Source organism: Odocoileus virginianus, chromosome 1 (assembly GCF_023699985.2).
Source record: "Odocoileus virginianus isolate 20LAN1187 ecotype Illinois chromosome 1, Ovbor_1.2, whole genome shotgun sequence".
Taxonomy (NCBI): domain Eukaryota; kingdom Metazoa; phylum Chordata; class Mammalia; order Artiodactyla; family Cervidae; genus Odocoileus; species Odocoileus virginianus.
In genome coordinates, this window is record NC_069674.1 from 16,697,145 (window position 1) to 16,717,549 (window position 20,405).

General features: G+C 44.2%; 1 protein-coding gene across 1 annotated transcript in view; it reads left to right on the top strand.

Annotated features, from left to right (window-relative positions):
- Window positions 1-2,856: 2,856 nt before the first annotated feature.
- CREB3L2 (cAMP responsive element binding protein 3 like 2) overlaps window positions 2,857-20,405 on the top strand; it is a 128,845-nt gene continuing 111,296 nt past the window's right edge. The window contains exon 1 of the mRNA XM_020910861.2: window positions 2,857-3,396. Coding sequence (XP_020766520.2) covers window positions 3,295-3,396 — 102 coding nt within the window. The 5' untranslated portion in view covers window positions 2,857-3,294. The remainder of the gene's footprint in view (window positions 3,397-20,405) is intronic.

The window sequence follows — 20,405 nt, forward strand, 5'->3', positions numbered from 1 at the left end:
GGAGTGGGTTGCCATTTCCTTCTCCAGGAGATCTTCCTAAACCAGCGACTGAACCTCTTTCTCCTACATTGCAGGTGGATTCTTTACCACTGAGTCACCAGGGAAGCCCCATCTAAGCATGCCATTATAGAAAACCAAATAAAGAAAGACAAATACTGTATGACCTTACTTATGTAGAATCTAAAGAAACAAGCAAATTTATGGAGACAGAATAGATTGGCAGTTGCCAGAGGCAGGGCTTTCAAGTGGAGGTCGGTAGTGAAATGGGTGAAAGGGGCAAAAGGCACAAAGTTCAAGTTATAAAATAAGTAAGTCCTGAGGATGTAATATACAGCATGGTGACTGTAATTAAACATTGTGGTGATCCTTTCACAATAGATACAAATATTGAATCATTATGTTGTGCTCCTGAATTTGATATAGTGTTATATGTCAATATTAACTCAAAAAAACAAAAACCAGTAACAAAACCCAACAACAACAGACAGGGGAGCAAGGGCTGCTACTTTTTAAGGGATGCCAGAGAAGCTGAAAAAGAGTCAACTAAATTTTTTCAGTCCTAAGAATGAGAGGGAAAGGGACAAACTCTAGACTCAAGATGTAGAAGAAAAAATGTGCTGGTAAGAAGTCTTCTATACAGTGAACAGAAGGGTACATGAAATAAAGGAGGCTGAAAAAACTCACCACTGGGGACTGTGCCACTACTATGGCAATAGAAATAAATTTAATCAAGCATTTAGGACACCAATTATTATATTACTGATTTTATGAAGGAAAAACTCAGTGGCTTAAAACAATATAAACTTATTGCCTTTAGTTGGTGTGGGTTAGAAATCTGGGCATGGCATAGCTGAGTCCTCTAGATCTGGGTCTCTCACAAGGCTGTAGTCATCTGATGGCTCAACTTGGGGAGGATTTGCTTCCATATTCACTCAAGTTGTTATATTAGCAGGATCCAGTTACTTGTGGTTATTGGATTGAGGGACTCAGTTCCTTGCTGGCTATTAGATGGACATCTTCCTCAGTTCCTTGCTATATAGGCTTCTCCATAGGGCAGCTCAGAGCAAGCAAACAAAAGAGGACGAGAGAATGAGGAAGCCAGGAGTCAGAATGTTTTTTGACATCTCATCACTTTTGCCATATTCTCTTTGTTGGAAGGAAGTCCCCAGGTCCGACCACACTCAAGGGGAGGCAGTTATAAGAAGGTGTGAACACAGACAGGCTGGATCATTGGAGCCATCCTAGATTCTGCCGACCACATGGGCAAAACCAGGGTCTGACACTGCCTAGAATAGAAATGTTTGACAGATAAGTGTTTGTATTCCAGCATTAAGGAGGGTGTACATGTTTCTTACCTTGCTTGCTCATGTTGAGTGTTATGCTAAGAAAAATTGAAAAAGTCCTTAAAAATTGAATAGGTGATCTATGAAAATGACGTGGTGAAGGAGTTAGCTGATTGTAAAATAAAAACCAAGCACTAAGAGAAAGAAAAAGAAAACTATTATACAAAGGAAATGTGGGCCAACAAAGTAGAATTCTACTTAAGCACTGTTATATTAATTAATTTATATTTTAAGCATTAAAATATTCTCAAGTGACCCAAGAGATAGGTCCAGACAAATGGAATGGTTCCCATGATAAACTGCCTCATAAGGACACCCTAGAGTCCTAAGACAAAATTAGAATGATCCTATCCATCAAAAAATATTTGTGAAGGTGACAAACCTTCACACTGGAATGTGTCATTGTAAGGAAATTTTAGGGACAATTTGCAAAGACTCCTTTATATTTAAAATGAGCAAACTATGTACGCAAGCACTTTGTTTCTTTAAAAGGAGGAGTCTGAAAGGAGGAAGAAAAATCACAATGTTGGGGGGAAATATTTTAGAAGAGGCTTTTTCTTTCCCAATCTAGGCCTGTTGATCTGAGGCCCCCTCTCCCGGCACTCAGGGCTTAGCACATCCACATGTGTTTCCTTGCCTGTCAGTAAAACAGCAGCTTCTCCCCTAACCTCACTTCATTCAGGTCTGTGCTCAAACCTCACCTACATACAAAGAACTTCCCCGACTACTATCTAAAATATCATTTGCTTACTGTGCTTTTGTTTTTCTTTATAGCAGTTACCACTTTCTGACATGGGTTTCTTTACTTGTTTACTGCCCGTCACTTCCATTGAGTTAAGATTTATATCACCTGGAAAAGAAAGCCGTTGGCTCTCCTCAATAATGTATGTAAGGTAAATAAAAAAAAAACAAAATAAGAGCCCATAAAAAACACGACAGAAGAGCCTAACAGAAAGTGGGAGGAAAATGTGAGGAAGGACGAGCAATTACAGTTTGCCAGATATAAGCTAACCTGAATTCATGCACGAGAGAATATTTATATTTGTGTGCAACGTGTGACTTATTTTTTAAATGTTCTGAAAGAGTCAAATAAGCTAATCTACTTGAAAATACTTAAGACAGAATTTAAATCTGCGCTCACAGCACCGCGGTCTTCCAAACACGCGCTAATTTCTCTGATTTTCTCAGGAGACGGAGCGCACCCTCCCTCTTATAAAATGTATTCTTGTCGCTATCTGATTGGCTGTCCCTCCCAGGCTCTCCTTTCTCATTGGTTGTTCCCCCTGTCCTTCACTTTCGGATCCAAGCTCTCCATTTGTCTGCTGCCACAGACCGTGGCTGCAGGCGGCACCTCAGCCGGAGTAGTTCCCCGGTGACGTCAAAGGCGCTGTCTGCCCACATTCCAGGGCATGGGCGGGGACTTCCCGCAGTCCCTGCCTTTGGGCGGAGAGCAAGACTTTTGATTGGATAGGGCAGCGAGGTGATCATCCGATTGGTCCCCGCTCTGGAGGGAGGTGGAATCTTAGCTGCGTCCTGGAGCAGAGCTGAGGAGCTCTGGGGAGTCTCAAAGTTTTGAGTGTGGAGCAGTAGCGGAGAGTGGGCTTATTGAGAGGGGCTTTTCTTGGGATGAAAACTGATCTCCTGCCTTTATTTTGGATGCACACCCTGGTTTATTCTCCTCAGCCTACGATCTGATCTCTGGACAATCTGTCTCCTCAGGAGATTCTCAGATCTTCGAGGACACTGGACCCGGAGCCCTTGGCAGTTCTCTCTGAGGCAGAGGAGCGAACGTTTTGCTTCCTAAGTGCATAAGCTACACGCATACGCACGCACACACGGGCACACACACAGGCACACACCCTCACTCGGAGGCGGATCTCGCCCTCCGAGGCCGCGCAGTTTGCTCCCCTCCTGCGCTCAGCATCCTCGGCCCAGCGCGCCTCGGACCGCCATGGAGGTGCTGGAGAGCGGGGAGCAGAGCGTCCTGCAGTGGGACCGCAAGCTGAGTGAGCTGTCAGAGCCCGGGGAGACCGAGGCTCTCATGTACCACACGGTGAGGACTCGGCGGGCCGGGGCAGGGGCGGCTGGAGCGGGGGAATTGTCATCAAAGGAACGGCTCGGGACCAGGAACTGGGAAGGGAGTGTTTGGGAAGAGCCTTCCCAGAATGGAGCAATCTGGGAGAGGTGTGGTTTTTCTAGCTGAAAGGTGAAGCTGGGCCGCTGGCCCTTTAAAATTTTTGATAACAGTAACGACCCTTTGTGTTCCTTTGGCAACTTATACTCTTCCCCGAGTGCTTTTCACATCTGCTATTTCATTTCCTATTGCTCCATAAAGCTGGAGAAGGGGTAGATGGTTTGATAATCTGTTTCGTTTGCTACTGATTTTTGTGGGAAGCTTTATAAAAACTGGACAAAGTAGCAGTTTCTTTCCTTCGCGGTCATATTCTCTCCCTCTCTTCTTTACTTTTTGATTTGTATTTTAAGAAATATACCTCTGTGTATGTGTGTGTGTCTTGAAAAAAGGCCCCTTCCTTTTAGAAGAAAGACTGCTTTATTTGACTCCTTCAACCATGCAGCCAAGAAGTCTGCTTCCTCCTTCAGAGGAAAGATCAGCAAAGGGGTATGGAAAATCTGAGACAGTGCACATTTCGGAAAGGATTTGGGGAAGGTGGGACAGCTCATCAGTTCCTTGCTCCGCTTTATGCCCCAGTCGACCCCTTTGAGCATTAAACTCTCATAGAGCACACACATTTCTTTAAAAGTTTTCAATTTCGAGTGTTTAGTATTAAATTTGCAACATGAAATTTTGTTTACAACAGCCAGCACTGAGACTATGACTTTATTGTGAGATCTCTTTGTTTCTATTTTCTTTTCACAAATGCAGATTTTGTATTGAGAGAGAGAGAGGGAGAAATACTAATAAAATGAGAAGCTTGGCTGTTGCCCCTTTATAATTCTTTTAGTGGGGTCAGTGCCAGGATATTTGAAACTTTTGCAAAATGGCCTGCAGGCTCCACCTCTCTGGCCTTGGCCTCTGGCTGACGTTATTTTGGGAAAAGGGAGGAGGGCCTCCCTGTGATTCCCACCAAGGCATTTGTGGTGGCTGAGAATGGCTTGTTGAAAACAGGCCGAGGGCGGGCTGAGAGGGAGTGGAAGCCCATGCTGGCTCAAAAGCCAGATGTGTGGTGTGATCTTCTGGGCTGTGCCTGTCCCGAGGAGACCACGTGGGCTGCGTTTGGACTGGGGGGCCCAGATGTGCTTCCTGTTGCCAAGATAGAACTAAGAGTGGGTTGGCCCTCAATTATCTCCTGATAGTAACTCCAGATGTTTCTCCTGACGTGGGCCACACTTTAACCATGTGCGAGGGGCAGCTCTTCTCTTTTGTCCTCACGAATGCTGTGAAAATGTCTCATCCAGCAGCTGTAATGCTTTGGGTTGTCTTTCTGCTGGTGGGATAAATTATGTGCAGCGTCCACATTCCCTTCCTTGGGCCTCAGAACTTATTTGTGAGATCTCAGGGTTTGAGATGCTACGTGTGACTGTGGCATTAACTCCAGGCAGAACTGCTTGGACTGGCTCACATCTTTATGCACAGTTTCAGGAGCAAAGACCTTACCTTTTTCTTTGTAGTAAGAGCTTCGTTTTTCTCTGTCATTGTGATGAAGCAGTGACGGGTGATTATTTTTCTTCTAATTTGATTTTTTTTTTCAATTATTTTTTATGTCTGCCACTTAGGGACTTGTCTCTCTTCTGGGCAGCTCTCATATGAAGTACCACTTGTCATTGTTGCAAGTCATGGCCCACAAACTGAGTATATGAATTAGTGTTGAAAGATGAGATTTAGTAGCACAGAAGACTGGATTATATTCCTTCTAAACTAAGGGGAGTTTGGCAGAGATTTGAAAATAGATAACTTTCCCATCTGTTTCTCGAACTCTGTTGAGTATCCAGTTGCAGAGCTGCTTATTATTGCCATTTGTGAAATGGCCTGACCTCCAAGTGGAAAAAGGGTGGCCTGATTATGCATTCATTCAAAGATTTATTTGTTCTTTCAGTGAATGCTAGTTGAGTCTCTCCTATGTGCAAAGCACTACTCTAAGCAGTTGTTGTTCAGTTGATAGTCATCTCGGAGTCTTTGCGACCCCATGGACTGCAGCACACCTGGCTTCCCTATCCTTCAGTATCTCCCAGAGTTTGCTCAAACTCATGTCCATTGAATCGGTGATGCCATCCGACAATCTCATCCTCTGTCACCCCCTTCTCCTCTTGCCCTCAAGCACCTGGGGTATATCAGTGAACAAAAAAACCTCACAATGCTTGACCTTGAGAAGCTTACACTCTATACGCGTGTGTGTGTTCAAGGAAAGATAAACAATGAAACGATAAGCATAAGAAGTAAGAGGTATAGTATGCTGAACAATAAAGTACTATGGAAAAAATAAGAGTGAGCTAAGGGGGACAGAGTGAGTTGAGTGATGAGAATAAGCCTCCCATGCAAAGTGGATCTGAACAGAGGCTTGAAAGAGGGGAGAAGGATCTCAGCAGGTTGAAAAACCAGAGCAAAGGCCCTCAGGTGGGAGTGCATCTGGCATGAGTTTATGGTATCATCACCTTCTGTCTTAGATCCCCCCATTTGGGTCAGTTTTTTCCTTGTAAATGCAGGTTACTCCTCAGGCAAAGTGCCTGCTTTTGGAAAGGCCCCCTGAAACTTTGCAAGTGGAGTAGATTAGGCATCACATAGGGAGTAGAGAGGCTGCAGGGAGGGAAACTGGTAAGGTAATAAAGTTACCGTCTATTGAACATTTATCATCTGAAAGGGAGGGGCCTTCATAGGCCTGCCACCTGTGCCCTCCCACAGGGCCCCGCAATCTGATGCTATGCTGTCGCCATCTTGAAATCCTTAATAATCTTTGAACAAGGGGCTCCACATTTGGATTTTGTATCAGGTTCCATAGATTATGTAGCTAGTTCTGATGAAAGGCATTGTACTTAGTGCTCTACAAAAATGATATCTCAATGGAACTTCCCTGTCAGTCCAGTGGTTAAGAATTCCTGCTTCTACTGCAGAGGCATGGATTTGATCCCTGGACTGGGAACTCAGATCCTGCACGTCCTGCGTTGTAGCAAAAAAAAAAACCCTCTATGTTCTAATGAAGGAGTTGTTTTACAGATAAAAAAGCTACAGCTTAATGAGTTGAAGCGAATTGGTAGAGGTCATTTAAACTCAAGTCTGCCTGCCTCCAGCACCCAAGTTCTTGCCCTCTGTGCTATATGAATGAAGGATCTAGACTTAAAAGGAACTGAGTCAGGGGATGGGAAAGGATATTTGGGGAGTCAGAAATTGCTGAGTCTGAAGGCAGCCAATATTTAACCAAGGTGGCTGTGCAGCCACCAGCCCTTCCTAGCGTGATCACTTTTTTGCTCTAAATAGGGATTTAGCTACTACATGCATGATTGCTAATGTCTGTTTGGCAAAACTGTCACCTACCTGATTTTAAAAACATAGAAGTTGCCAGAGGCTGGGATTGTCACATTTCCCAGGCACCTTCTGTGAGCCATCAGGTGCAATGAAAGGAGTACATAGATAGATTGAATTTGGACTTGCTCATTAGATCCTGAATTATTAGAGCCTTGCAGTTCATCTTGAAGCTTAAAAATTAGTTCCCATACAGATGATGAGATATTTTAAATCAGTGAGTACTTCTTTTGCTGCTGCTGCTGCTGCTAAGTCGCTTCAGTTGTGTACTTCTTTTGGATACAGGCTAAAAGTGATTTCATAAAAGATGGCAGATATGAAAATGAGAAGTGTGTATTTTATGGTTTCAAATCATTGTAAGACACCTTGTCAAATTCTCCTTAACCTGCTGGAGTATTGGACATTTCTAACGTTGATGTTGTGTTTCCTCTAAGATTCTGTGCAGATTACACTTCTGGGAATTTACTGTGGGATTTTGCAATTTAAAGAGCAAAACATTCTATAAATCATATCTATATATATTATTACATACACTAACTATATCTGGGATATAGTCCCTTGGACCACATGGAGATCAAACCAGTCAATCCTAAAGGAGATCAGCCCTGACTATTCATTGCAAGGACTGATGCTGAAGCTCCTATATTTTGGCCACCTGATGCAGAGCTGACTCATTGGAAAAGATGCTGATGTTGGGAAAAATTGAGGGCAAGAGGAGAAGCGAGTGACAGAGGATGAGATGGTTGGATGGCATCACCGACCCAATGGACATGAGTTTAAGTAAAGTCCAGGAGATAGTGAAGGACAGGGAAGCCTGGCATGCTTCAGTTCATGGGGTCGCAGAGAGTCGGACATGAGTTAGCAACTGAACAGCAACAACATCTGGGAGGATGCCCAAGAAACATAATTAATGGTTTTGTAGTAAGGCGACTTGAGGGACTAGAGGTCAAGAGAGGGAGGGAGAGAGAGGGAGTTGTTTTCACACTATTCCTTTTGTGCTGTTCAAGTTTTACCTCCTGAAAGTATTTAGGGATTGAATAATGACAACTTAAAGGCACCACAAAAAACTGGACTAGAGGTGATTTTAGCTTCCATTTCCTTGTAGGGATGGGGATCTGATGCTCGCTTAACACTCCCAGAATTGGGGGAGGCCTTAGGTAATGAATAGAGGAAGCAGGAGATCTTGGGGGAAGAAGGGCTTTGAGGCTGGAAGATTAGCAGTGGATTTGTGTATGATACTCCATGCTCCTGGTAACTTTCTTATGGCTCAGTTTAGCAATCTGAAAAACAGGGATTTTATCAATGTTTACAATGATTTTTTTTTTAAAGGTATACAGTTGGAATTACCAAGTGTTTTCCTAAAGATAATGACAGAGGTTCTGCTTGGTATTTAATTATCTTATTGAGATATTTCTGAGCTTCCCTGGTGGCTCAGTGGTAAAGAATCTGCTTGCCAGTGCAAGATTGGTGAGTTCGATCCCTGGATTGGGCTGATTCCCTGGAGAAGGGCATGGCGACCCACTCCAGTATTCTTGCCTGGAGAATTCCATGGACAGAGCAGCCTGAGAGGCTAGGGTCCATTGAGTCGCAGAGTCAGACACGGCTTAGGGCCTAAACAACTACAACAAAATAGTCGATTTACAATGTTGTGGTAGTTTCAGGTAGACAGCACAGAGATTTATTTATATATGTAATTTTTTTTCTTTTTTCAGATTCTTTTTTCTTATAGGTTATTACAAAATACTGAGTATAGTTTCCCATGCTATAAGTGGATACACACTACTGTTTTATTTATAGTAGTGTGTATCTGTTAATTCCAACCTCCTACTTTAGTTCTGCTCATTTTAAATGCTAAATTTGTGTAAATCTAGTTCTTTGTAGAATTATTTAGTGGTTATAGTGCTTAAATTTTATATCCAGTTAGTTCTTAAAGTTAAATGACTGAGCCCATCAGATATCTGTACCACATCTTCTTTATTCATTCATCTGTCAGATGGCCATCTACCTTGCTTCTATGACCTGGCTATTGTGATACAGCCAATTTACTTTGTTGTACAACAGAAACTAATTCAACACTGTAAGCAATTATAATCCAATAAAAGAAAGACTGAGCCCAGAGGGTTTTTGGTGGGGAGTGAGTTAAGAGGAGGGTCCTCCTGCCTGGGGTGAGAATGTGAGGCCATCTGGCTTCCACAGCCACAGTGACTGCTGGAAGGTAGGCGCTGATCTCAGAGGCTGGTGCTTTCCCCCCCCTTCTGGTGGCCCAGAGACTTGATAGGGCTCCAGTGGGATATGGGAGTTTTTACTGTGATGTTCATCTCTAACTGTTGGTCCCTGGTCAGATTCTGTGCGAGACTCTGGGTCCTCATGAGTGAGAAGTCATTACTTCTGGTCATCTGACCTCCACCAGCTGAATAAAGGAAATGAATTCCAGTAGGAGACAGAATTTTGAAGTCAATAGATTATGTCTTGGAGGCCCTATGTCACCTTTCTTCACCTTCACTCCTTTTGTGTTTCCCTCACTTCTTGGACCCCAAGTGCTTGCTGTAATGGTGCTTCCTTTCCAGCTCCTTCTCTTTAATTTTGCTCTCAGGAAAGATTTGATAAGCTTAACACTAAAAATATTAATATTCATTACACTTAACATGTGACCCTCTAAGTGGGCATTTATATTTAACAATAATTACTTTAGATTAAAAGGGTGAATCTCTAAATGCAGAACCCAAGGCAATAGCCAGGTAGAGGGGGGGAGAAGTATTTGGGGAACTCCCTCCCCAAGGCAGCCTTGCATTGTGTTACTGATTTAGTGATGATTTAAAGAATTTTCTTTGACGTGGTGAAACGTTTTTGACTCAATTACATTATTTCCTACAACGTTGTTGTCATGGGGTTGACATGGGTTGGGGGAAGATGGGTTTGGACACGGTTCTGGAAGATGAGAGGGCAATGCTGAGTTTTGTACTTGTTCACTTTCTTGAGAGATCCCTGAGTGATAATCTTCTCTTGAACTCTGATGTGAAGTTGCTTTGGCAGAAGAAATCAGGCCTTGCATCTAGATTAATAATCAAATTAAAGGACAATGCTTGCAGCTGTGAGCAACTGAAAATTGATTCAGATTGCTTACATAATGAAAGTGAAAGTAAAAGTTGCTCGGTCGAATCCAACTTTTTGCAACTCCATGGACTGTATAGTCCATGGAATTTTCCAGGCCAGAATACTGGAGTGGGTAGGCTTTCCCTTCTCCAGGGGATCTTCCTAACCCAGGGGTCAAACCCAGGTCTCCTGTATCGCAGGAGGATTCTTTACCAGCTGAGCTACCATTTCCTACATTATAAATGATTGATTATGTTCTGTTGCAAGATGCCTAAAAGTATAGCTACATGTTTGGCTGATTTGTGAGCTCCTCAGTGTCATTGTGGACCTAGATTCCATCTCCGGGTTTCATTTTCAAGTTGTTGGTGACTGGAAAGCAACTCATACCTATATGAGTCTCAAGTATTCAAGATGACAATATCCAGAGGAAGAAGAGAGGTCGTGCCTTGCCTGCGTCTGTTTTTACGATGGAAGAAACTTTTCAGAAGCCCACCAGCTGATTTCTCTTTAAACTTTATTATCAATGGTTGGCTGACATCATCATTTCTAAATCCCAATGGCTAGAAAGGGATTTACCTGATTGGTTTAGATGCAACCAGCATGACCATTTGTAATGATCATTGCTAAAATAGTCTGAGTTGCTAGACCTTTCCTTCATGAAAAGGTGTGTTCCTTTAGCCAATGGTTGTTTTCCTCATAAAGATGGGCTAGCAAATGTAAGAAGTTTTGAGACATTTAAATATGAAATAGCTCTGCATGCCTGGGCTTTCCAGGTGGTTCAGTGGTAAAGAATGAGCCTGCTGATGCAGGAGACTCATGTTTGATCCCTGGGTCAGGAAGATCCCTTGGAGAAGGAAATGACAACCCATTCCTGTATGCTTGCCTGGGAAATCTCCTGGACAGAGGAACCTGGTAGGCTATAGTCCATGGAGTCACGAAAGAGTTGAATATAACTTAGCAACTAAACAACTGCAATGCATGCAAAGGCTGTCATGGAGAGGGTACTGCTGTGTTCCAACTCAGGAAGGAGGAAATGTAGAATTACCTATATTATCTGAACTCTCTGCGTCATGTCAAGTATCAGGGCTGGAGGGAACTAGCCGAGCCTTATTCATGATCACCGTGCAGGACAAGAATGACTTGTTCTGTTTGGGGTCCGTGTAACCTCATCTCTGCAGGCAGAAAGCTGGATGTGTTTTTCCAAAGAAGTTTTTTTTCCAGTTGCATATGGCTGTTCAAACAGAGATAAGGCCAGGGTGTGCTTGTTTGCAGCTTAAACTGCCTGCCTCATCCTGGCATGGCTCTGAGCTCTCTGTAGACTGTCTTGGGGCAAATGGCCTAAGGCCTTGGATGGGCATTTGATAGGATTGAGGGCCTATGGCTGCAGGGTGTCTGAATTGCCCAAGTGAGTGAGTTTATGAATGAAGGAGTAGTGTTTACATTCCCTACCTCAGTAGAGGCAAGACTGAAAGGAAATGGTGAAATCCATCATTTGAGTCAGCCTTGAGTGTATTCCCCCCATGTGGCTCACCACATGCCCTTCATGGCTCTTTCAAGTGAAGTACCACGTGACCTCATTTTTTCCCCAAATGGAAGTGTCTGGGTTACTTGTGAGGCACTTAGGAGGTGATGGCCCATTTATCTGGGGAGAATCTGAGGCCTTGAACCAAAATAAGAGATGCTTAGCTGTAACACAAGTTCCTTGAAGGCAGGGAACATGACTGTTTCTTCTCTGCTCCCAAACTGATGCTGAAATTGGAGCTCTAGTGCTTTGGCCACCTGATGTGAAGAGCTGGCCCTTTGGAAAAGACCCTGATGCTGGGAAAGATTGAGGGCAAGAGGAGAAGGGGTGACAGGATGAGATGGTTGAATGGCATCATTGACACAAGGGACATGAGTTGGAGCAAACTCCTCAGTAGTGAGGAGTGAAGGACAGGGAAGCCTGGCATGCCACAGTCCATAGGGTCACAAAGATTTGGACGTGACTTAATGACTGAACAACAGCAACAACGAAGTTCACAGTGCTCAAAGATTTGTAGTACTTGTTTAATGCATGGTTACGTAGAGGGAGGCAGTCTTGGAGAAGCTCGATGGCCTTGGTCTCTTCTGTTAATGTATGTTTTTAAAACTCTGGATGCTTGTGAAAGCCTCTGCAAGTCTGAAAACTTAATATGAAAGTGAGTTGGGTAGTTTGATGTCAGTGACTTTTCTTGTTTAGTTTTGAGAATAAGATGGGGGGGCGGTGATTCTGTAACAGCCCCAGTTTCCACTGGAGTTGAAGGCAGCGTTGTGGAAAGGGTGGGCCTTGGAGCCAGGCAGACTTGGAACCCAGGGCCACTGTGTCTGGTGACCTGGGGCAAGTTCCCTCTCCTCTTTGGGGCTCAATTTCTTCCTATGTATCTGCCAGGCCCATAGTGGGCACACTTTTTCACCCTCTTCCCAGCGTCAAATGTCTTCTTTCTGGGGAGGAGGTGTTCCCATCGCAGGAGTCTGACATCATTCAGGAAGCTCAGGGACCTGTAATTAATCCCTCTCACGCATTTTCATTTCCTCTCCTCCTCAGTTTCTGCCTTCTGCTGTAAACACAGGTCTCTGCGTTGAACACATGTTTGCCAGATGCTGTTGCCCTCCTTCCTCTGCTCAGTGTTTCTCTGTCGTTTACTTCCAGGTTTTCTCAGAGAATGGCTGCGGCCTCCACTTCCTCACTTTTTACTTCAGCCTCCTGTGTGTTCTGGTGCCTACTGCTGCCTCAGGGGTCTCCAACTTCTCTCCGACCGCTCGATCCATTAATCTTCTCTCCATCCCTACCTGCAAGGCCTCATGGAGACATTTGGCGATATTGTCTGACCACATGGTCATCTTGTAACTCATTTTTGCTTTGGCTTTGGTGACACCTGGAACGCTTCGTGTTTCCTCCTTTGCCGGCTGCCTAACCATCTGTTAAATGTGAGCGTTTGGTACTTGATCTTTTGTGCTCTCTTGGGCTCCTCTATCAGCTTCAATACAGCTGGTTCTCAGATCTTTACATCTGTTAGTTGTCAGTGGATGGAAACTGGGAGATCTTTGGAATATGACCCAAGATTCTTCTGGGCCATCATGAGCTGTCGAGCAGCTCTGGCTGGATGACTTTTGAATCTTCCTGTTGCAGTACCTTGAGAAGAGCTGGGGACACTTTGATCCCCCTGATCATTGCACCCCTGTGATCTTAGGGGATGTTTAGTGACCCAGCTCTACTGCAGAGTAAACCCATGAGATGATCACAAATCACCGCTGGGACCCAGCTGTTTCTCAAGTCAGTGTCACCCATCTGGTGCAGGCTGGGATGGACTTGTGCTTATTCTTCAGCTTGGGAAACCCTTTGTGGTGTTCCACAGTGGTATGTCTAATTTTTTTCTGGAACTAAGTGGAAGGTCCATGAGAAAGTCAGACATCACCTCTTAGATCGTGCGCCATTGATTCCTTGGGTGTATGTAAATGCTGTCAAGCCCAGTTGCAGTTGCCCCGTGTTGAATTGCCTGCCTTTGATTTGCTCTGTTCTTGTGTCATTTATTTATCTAAACTTTATTGACATTATTGAAGAGCTTTTAAAGAGTTGAGATGGGTTACTCTGAGCTACTCAAATGTCTATGCCTCCTCCTTCTTAGAAGTATCTTGGAAGAGAGTTTTTCTTTGGTAAAACACACTATAGTACAAGTTACTTCACATCCTCCTCCTTGGGTTGTGCTGCTTTGAAATGCAGCGTTTGTATTACGATCCCAGAGGTTCCTTTTAACTCCACTGTTCTGTGCTGAGTATCATGCTCCCACTCTTGATCTTTAAAAAAGAGTGATTTAAAACAGCAACAACAAAGTTCAGTTGATTGCTTCTTTCGTTTGGGTAACTCGGTGGATATAGTTTTGCATTTCATAGCCTCTTGTCTTCTAACTTAAAAACCTTGCCTCAGTAAAATCCAGACAAAATAAAGAATGGAAAAACAGAGAGGCACAGAGGTAGGAACATTTTTTTTTTTTAACATCAGAAACACACACACACATAAAACCCTCTTCAGACTTCTTGGCAAGTAAGAGGAGTCGGGAAAAAAAAACCTACAAACAGTTTTCTAGTCGTCTGAGTGGAAAATCTTGTTTTTCTTTTTTTTAAATAACATTTCATATCTTGGAAATGTCTGAATAGTTTTTGTTTAAAGGGAAATTCCTTTTGGCTGAGAAAGAGCCTGCAGGATTCAAACTGATAGGGCTATGTTTTTAGAAAACTTGAAGGAAACAAGGATTCGTGATGAAAATGCTTTTTCACCGGCCAATTGTGATAAACAGAAATTTAAATCCAAGGTTACCAGTCATAGCATTTGAACGGTTCAGCCATTAACTCCTTCCTTCCCCTTTCTTCCTGTCTGTACATCCTGGGGAAACATCTCTCATTGCTGGTCCTTCCTAAAGGAACTTAGTGATTAGTGAACTGCTTTTCTAAACCTATGTGTTCTAGGCAAGAGGGTATGTATTCTTGTCCTCATGGTTCTCCCAGCCAAATGGAAAGGAAGATATGCAAATAAGTAATTAAATCACAAGTCATTAAATACCTGGTGTATGCTTTAAAGCCATATTCAAAGTCTTTCTTGAGCACACAGGTGGAGTAACGGATCTAAAGGAGATGAAGAGTTGGAGAGCCTCTCATGAAAAAGATGATATTTGCATTGGGTCCTGAAGTATAAACAGGAGTTCTCTGGGCCATAGGAATAGTAGGTACAGAGTAGGACTGTATAAAATGTCATAGTTGATTCTGTGAATTCCAAGTCTTTTTTTTATCATTTCAGGTAGGGTGTTCTGTGGGGAGTGTTGGGAGATAACGATAAGATCGTACAAAGTTTGCCTGCTTTGTTAACCCATTTGGATATTCTTTTGTGGGCTGCAGGGTGGGAAGCTCTTAAGACTTCTAACTGAAAAAGGGGAAGAAATGTGTTTTCGCATGGAAACCCTAGTGGTTATAAAGGATGGGTTGGAGGGGAGAATTTGTGGCAGCAAGATGATCTGCTGGCTGGTTGTGTCCTTCATGAAAGTAGGACAGGACACAAGAGGGCCTTGAACTTGTCCATACAGAGGAGCGTACGGATGCAAGAGAAGGTTAGGAGCTGGATGTAGAGACTTGGTGGCAGTGGGCCATGAAGGGATATGGGAGACGTCCTTTTAGCTTTTTGTTTGTTGGGCTGCACATCATTCAGGAGCTTAATTCCCCCACCACGGATTGAATTCGTGTCCCCAGCAGTAGAAGCTCAGAGTCTCAACCACTGAACCGCCAGGGAAGTCCCAGCGTCCTGTTTTCTGATGTAGCAGACAGAGTTGATGGTGCTGCTCTTGGTGGAGAAAGGAGGAGTTTGGTGGGGAAGAAAAGGAGTTGAGTTGTGGACATGGTGATATGATGTGTTCATGGAACATTTGGGAGAGATATCTAACGGCGTTTGGAAACATGGGTCTGGAGTTCTGGAGAAGGGTCTGGTGATGCAGAGTTGAGTGTTATGAGCCTCACGGGGGAGAAGTGAAGCCAGTAGTCCAGGGAGATCAGGGAGAGAGTGAGGAGTAGGAGAGCTGGGCTGAGAATGCAGCCCTGGGGACCTGGGGAGGGTTAGCAGAAGAGAAATCTGCAGATGGAACGCAGAAGGAATCAGCAGAAAAAGTGGAGAAAATCCAGGAAAATCCCATCACAGGGTCCAAAAGAGGGGAGGGTGGCTCCAGAGTGGTCAAGATAAAGAAGGACTGTGTGCTCTTCAGCGGCCCGCCAAGCCCCGGACCACTGTGTGGTGTCAGTTCAGGGTGGGACTGTGTCCGGAGTCGCCAAGGCCCCAGGGGTCTATACCTGTGGGCGGCTCTGTGGCTTTGTGCCGATGGAGTGGAGGCCTTGCTGCCAGCCGAGAGCAGAAACTGCAGAAGGGCGGGCGCTGGGAGTAAATATGCGTGGTGGATAATCTATACAACAGTGCCTCTTTCTTTCCTTTTGTTTTTGTAAATTTCATCCTCAAAATTAGCCTTGGAGACTGTCCTGGTGCCTGTGCAGTATTATGAAAGTCCTCTCTTCATTCCCTTCTGACTGAATCCCTGTATTCCTGACATTGTTCTCATCCTTGAGGAGGAGTTCATGCTGGCGTCCCTTTGTGCACCTGTCATTTACGGGTCTCAGGCTTTGGGGCGTGTAGAAGGAGGGTTCTCTGGACTCATGATATCTGTATAAGAGGGTTAACAACTGCAACATTAGTTGCTCAGTTGTATCCAACTCATGGGCTTCCCTGGTGGCTCAGCTGGTAAAGAATCCACCTGCATTGCAGGAGACCTGGGTTCGATTCCTGGGTTTGGAAGATCCCCTGGAGAATGGAAAGGCTACCCATTCCAGTATACTGGCCTAGAGAACAGTCCATGGGATCACAAAGAGTTGGACACAACTGAGCGGCTTTCATTTCACTTCATCCAACTCTTTGCAATCCCATGGACCGTAGCCCGCTAGTCTCCCCAGTCCATGGAATTTCCCAGGCAAGAATGCTGGAGTGTGTTGCCATTCCCTTCTCCAGGGTATCTTCCCCACCCAGGGGTCGAACGCAGGCCTCCTGCATTGCAGGCAGATTCTTTACCGTCTGAGCCAGCAGGGACTCAGAGAGTTGAAATTTATCAAACGCCTGTAAAGTTTGAACATTTTCCTTTCTATATTTCTGCTGACTCTTCCAAATGAGAAAGTATCACGTGGACACAGTAGTTGCCAAAGACGAGTTTGATCACAGAGACATCAACACTATTCACATGGTAGAAAAATACAAAAAAAGCCAAATTGGCCCCATTTTTAATGACATAGTAACAGGGGGAAGGTGAGGACAAGTGGTTTTTGTAATAAATATATGAACCCAAAGGCTTTCCAGTGAGAGGGACATTAAAATAAATGATGCCGCTTCAAAGAAAACATGCAGCTCCAAGCAGTGCCTGTTCCTACAAGGGGAACTCTGGGTGGGGGACATCTTCCAGTCCTCCCCATGCCCCCTGCATGCTGTGGCTCAATGCTGTCTTTACTCTCTGCTGCCCTATGTCCAGGATGTCATTTTCAAGGCTCTCAAACCTCCCCAGGAGGTGTAGAACAGGAATGGGAGGAGGACTCTGCCTCCAGGACTGAATTTGGCCCAAGAAAGAAGAGAGTAGAGAAAAAAGAGAATTCTGCATCCTGACTGCACAGGGAAGAAGCAGCGGGGTTCAAGTTAAAAAAAAATAGGCAACTTTTTTAGAACAGCTTTAGGTTCACAGACTTCCCTGGTGGTCGAGGGGTTGAGAATTGCCTTGCAGTGCAGGGGACACAAGTTCAGTGCCTGGTCGAGGAACTAAGATCCCACATGCTGTGGGGCCACTAAGGCCATGTACCGCAATTAGAGAGCCTGGGTGTTGCAACTAAGACCCCCTGCAGCCAGATAAATAGATAAGTAAATCATAAAAATAAAAAGTTTTATGGGTTTCCCCAGTGGCTCAGATGGTAAAGAGTCTGCCTGCAGTGCGGGAGCCAGGGTTCAATCCCTGGGCTGGGACCATCCCCTGGAGGAGGGTATGGCAACCCACTCCAGTATTCTTCCCTGGAGAATCCCATGGACAAAGGAGCCTGGTGGGCTACAGTCCATGGAGTCGCAAAGAGTTGGACATGACTGAATGACTAACCCACTTTAGGTTCACAGCAAAATTCAGCAGAAAGTACCGTTTCCATACACTCCCTGACCTCCGCACACCACACACAACCTACCCCAGCATCAACATCCCGCCATTACACACTTTGGGAATGTGGATTCATAAACCAGAGTTACCTGTGACAGCTTTTGATTTTAACTTTGTTTTTTAAAATTAGTCGCGGACAAGCTTCCTTTTGTAATCCCAACAAGAAGCCAGGTTGGTCCAAACAGCCTCAAACCTGTATTTGTGAGAGTGTGTGTAGGCTGTTTTTTGTTTCCTTTGAATAAAAATTTATTTTAAACAATTTAGGAGAGGATGTAAAGATTTCGGTTGTTGTTGTTCAGACACTCAGCCATGTCTTTGTGACCCCATGAACTGCAGCATGCCAATCTTCCCTGTCCTTCACTATCTCCTGGAGTTTCCTCAAACTCATGTCCGTTGAGTCAGTGAGACTACAATTAAAAACTTAAAATATGGTGTATTTCCCTCCTCAACCTCTGCCCCCTTCCATTTACAGGTGGCTTAGGAGCTGGGCATTGGAAAGGAGGGTGGGACTGAGTGGGAGAAATACTACAATTTTTTGTAACCATAGAACCCGAAGGCAATCTTTGTAGCTGTGACTTTTAACTTCCTACAACCATGAGGTTGTGTTCATTTCTCAGGCATTACCAGGAGTTGTTCTTCTGGTTCTGCTCTAGATTTTCAAGTTTTCTTCCAGGGCTTCCTTGCAGCCCATGACCTACATTTTGGAGCAGCTGGAAGGCCTAAGATTGTGGGCTGAGGAGGCGGAGGAGGTCAAGCCCAAATCCAGATGGAAACCAGCTTGACCCCCTGGGGTTCCAGGGCATCATGTTCTAACTGAAGGAGCCAGTGACCCTGGCAGTCTTAATGTACACATACATTTTGGTCGCATTTTCCTGTTTGATGAGAAAGAAAGGCAGAGAAGGAGAAGTAAAAAAAAAACTATTTGGTGTTTCAGCTGTGTTTACACCTTAGGAACATGAGGTGGGTTTTAAATCAAAAGGAACCCAGTGTTTCCTTTCGACTTATAGGAGAAAACTGAAATTAAGCTCGGCCCAGCTGAGAGGTGGATGGTTGAGCAGATTGAATATGATGAATTTTCATCTTTCTTATTCCTGCTCTTCCTGTTTCTGTTGTGGATTCTGAATGTCCTGTTACCTGCTGATTGCTCAACCACTGGGGCAGAGGGCTGGTAGGAAAAAAACAGGGATTTTGTAGTCAGCACTGACTTCACAGTCCTCATCACCACCGACCAAATTATTTATTCAGTGCTTCCCAGTGCTGTCAACTTGGCACCAGGAGAAAATGATGTTATCCGCCCGGGTCCCTGAAGTAATGGAGGAGGCCCATCACAGCCCAGGGGCTCTGTGAGCTCCAGCCCCCGCTCAGAGCAGTCCATAGACGCACTCTTGAGAAGCTACCAGAACACTGGTAAACATATCATAGGGATCCAGTGAATTATTTGCTGAGTGGATGAATGAATGATTCTGGCCTTATGATCTGGCACTGCCTACCCTGGGTATCTTTCTGAGGCTGTTTCGCAAGGCCATGATAGAGGATGAGTGGTATGATGTAAATGAAGTGTCTGTCTCCAAGTACATGGCCTCTGCTTAGGAGGTAATAGGTTCCTGTCCTCCCTTTTTCTTTTTTAAATTAAAAAAAAATTATAAAAAATTTTCTTTGGCCTCACCATGCAGCGTGTGGGATCTTAGTTCCCTGATCAGGGATCAAACCTGTGCCCCGTGAACTGGAAGCATGGAGTCTTCACTGCTGGGCCACCAGGGAAATCATATTTTTCTCCTCTGGTAATTTCAGGGAGGCATAGGAAGGAAACACTTGCTCAATTCTAATCAAAAGGAACAAAATTAGTAAATAGAATAAAGCCTCTCTAATGTGACCTATTTATTTTGTTTATTTTCTCTAGTTTTATTGGGATATAATTGACATAAAACTTAGGAATTTCAGATATACAACATAATATACATATATATATGTATTGCAAAACGATTACCAAAATAAATTTGGTTAAATCATCTCACAGAGTTACAATTCTTTTTTCCTTGTGATGAGAACTTGTATGATCTACTCTCTCAGAAACTTTCAAATACCTAAGACATTATTGTTAAATAGAGTCACCATGCTGTAAATTATATCCCTAGGATTTATGTATCTTTTAACTAGAAGTTGGTACCTTTTGACCACCTTTACCATAATGTGGCCTAATTGTGATGACTTTTAGGTGTGGGGAGTGGGGGAGAACTCTAAAAGTTTAAAGGAAAAGACCCTAAAAGCTTTTTCAGTTCCTATATGAATCTTTTTAGGCTCAAGGCCTGGTTTTGATTTGCATGACTGGGTTCACACTTTGGTTTTTCAGGCACCTGCTTCTGCAGAACTGAAATTCTGTGTAGGTTTTGAGGAGGTGGGTTGGCGGCAGGTGTTAACATTCTTCAAGTCACAAGAGGGAGGGCATGCAGGGGCTGGTCCATTCGCTATTCCTGCCTTCACCTGAAACAGCCATCTGTGACTGAGATTGCTTATACTGCTTTTAAAAAAAAAATATAAAGAGCATTTCTGGGGCTGATTGTGATAAAGTTGGGAATTCATTTAGTAGGAAGAGAGAGGGAAAGAACGGTAAGTATGGTGTGGGATAGCAGTAAGGCTGTCCACTGTGACACTGTCTGGCCTCTGGGCCTCCCAGCCGAGCCACTGTGAGTTCTGTTGGTAAGCTGCAGCAAAAGGTGTTTAAGCCACAGTCTCTCCTTCTGACCCATGACCTGAACTGACCTTCCA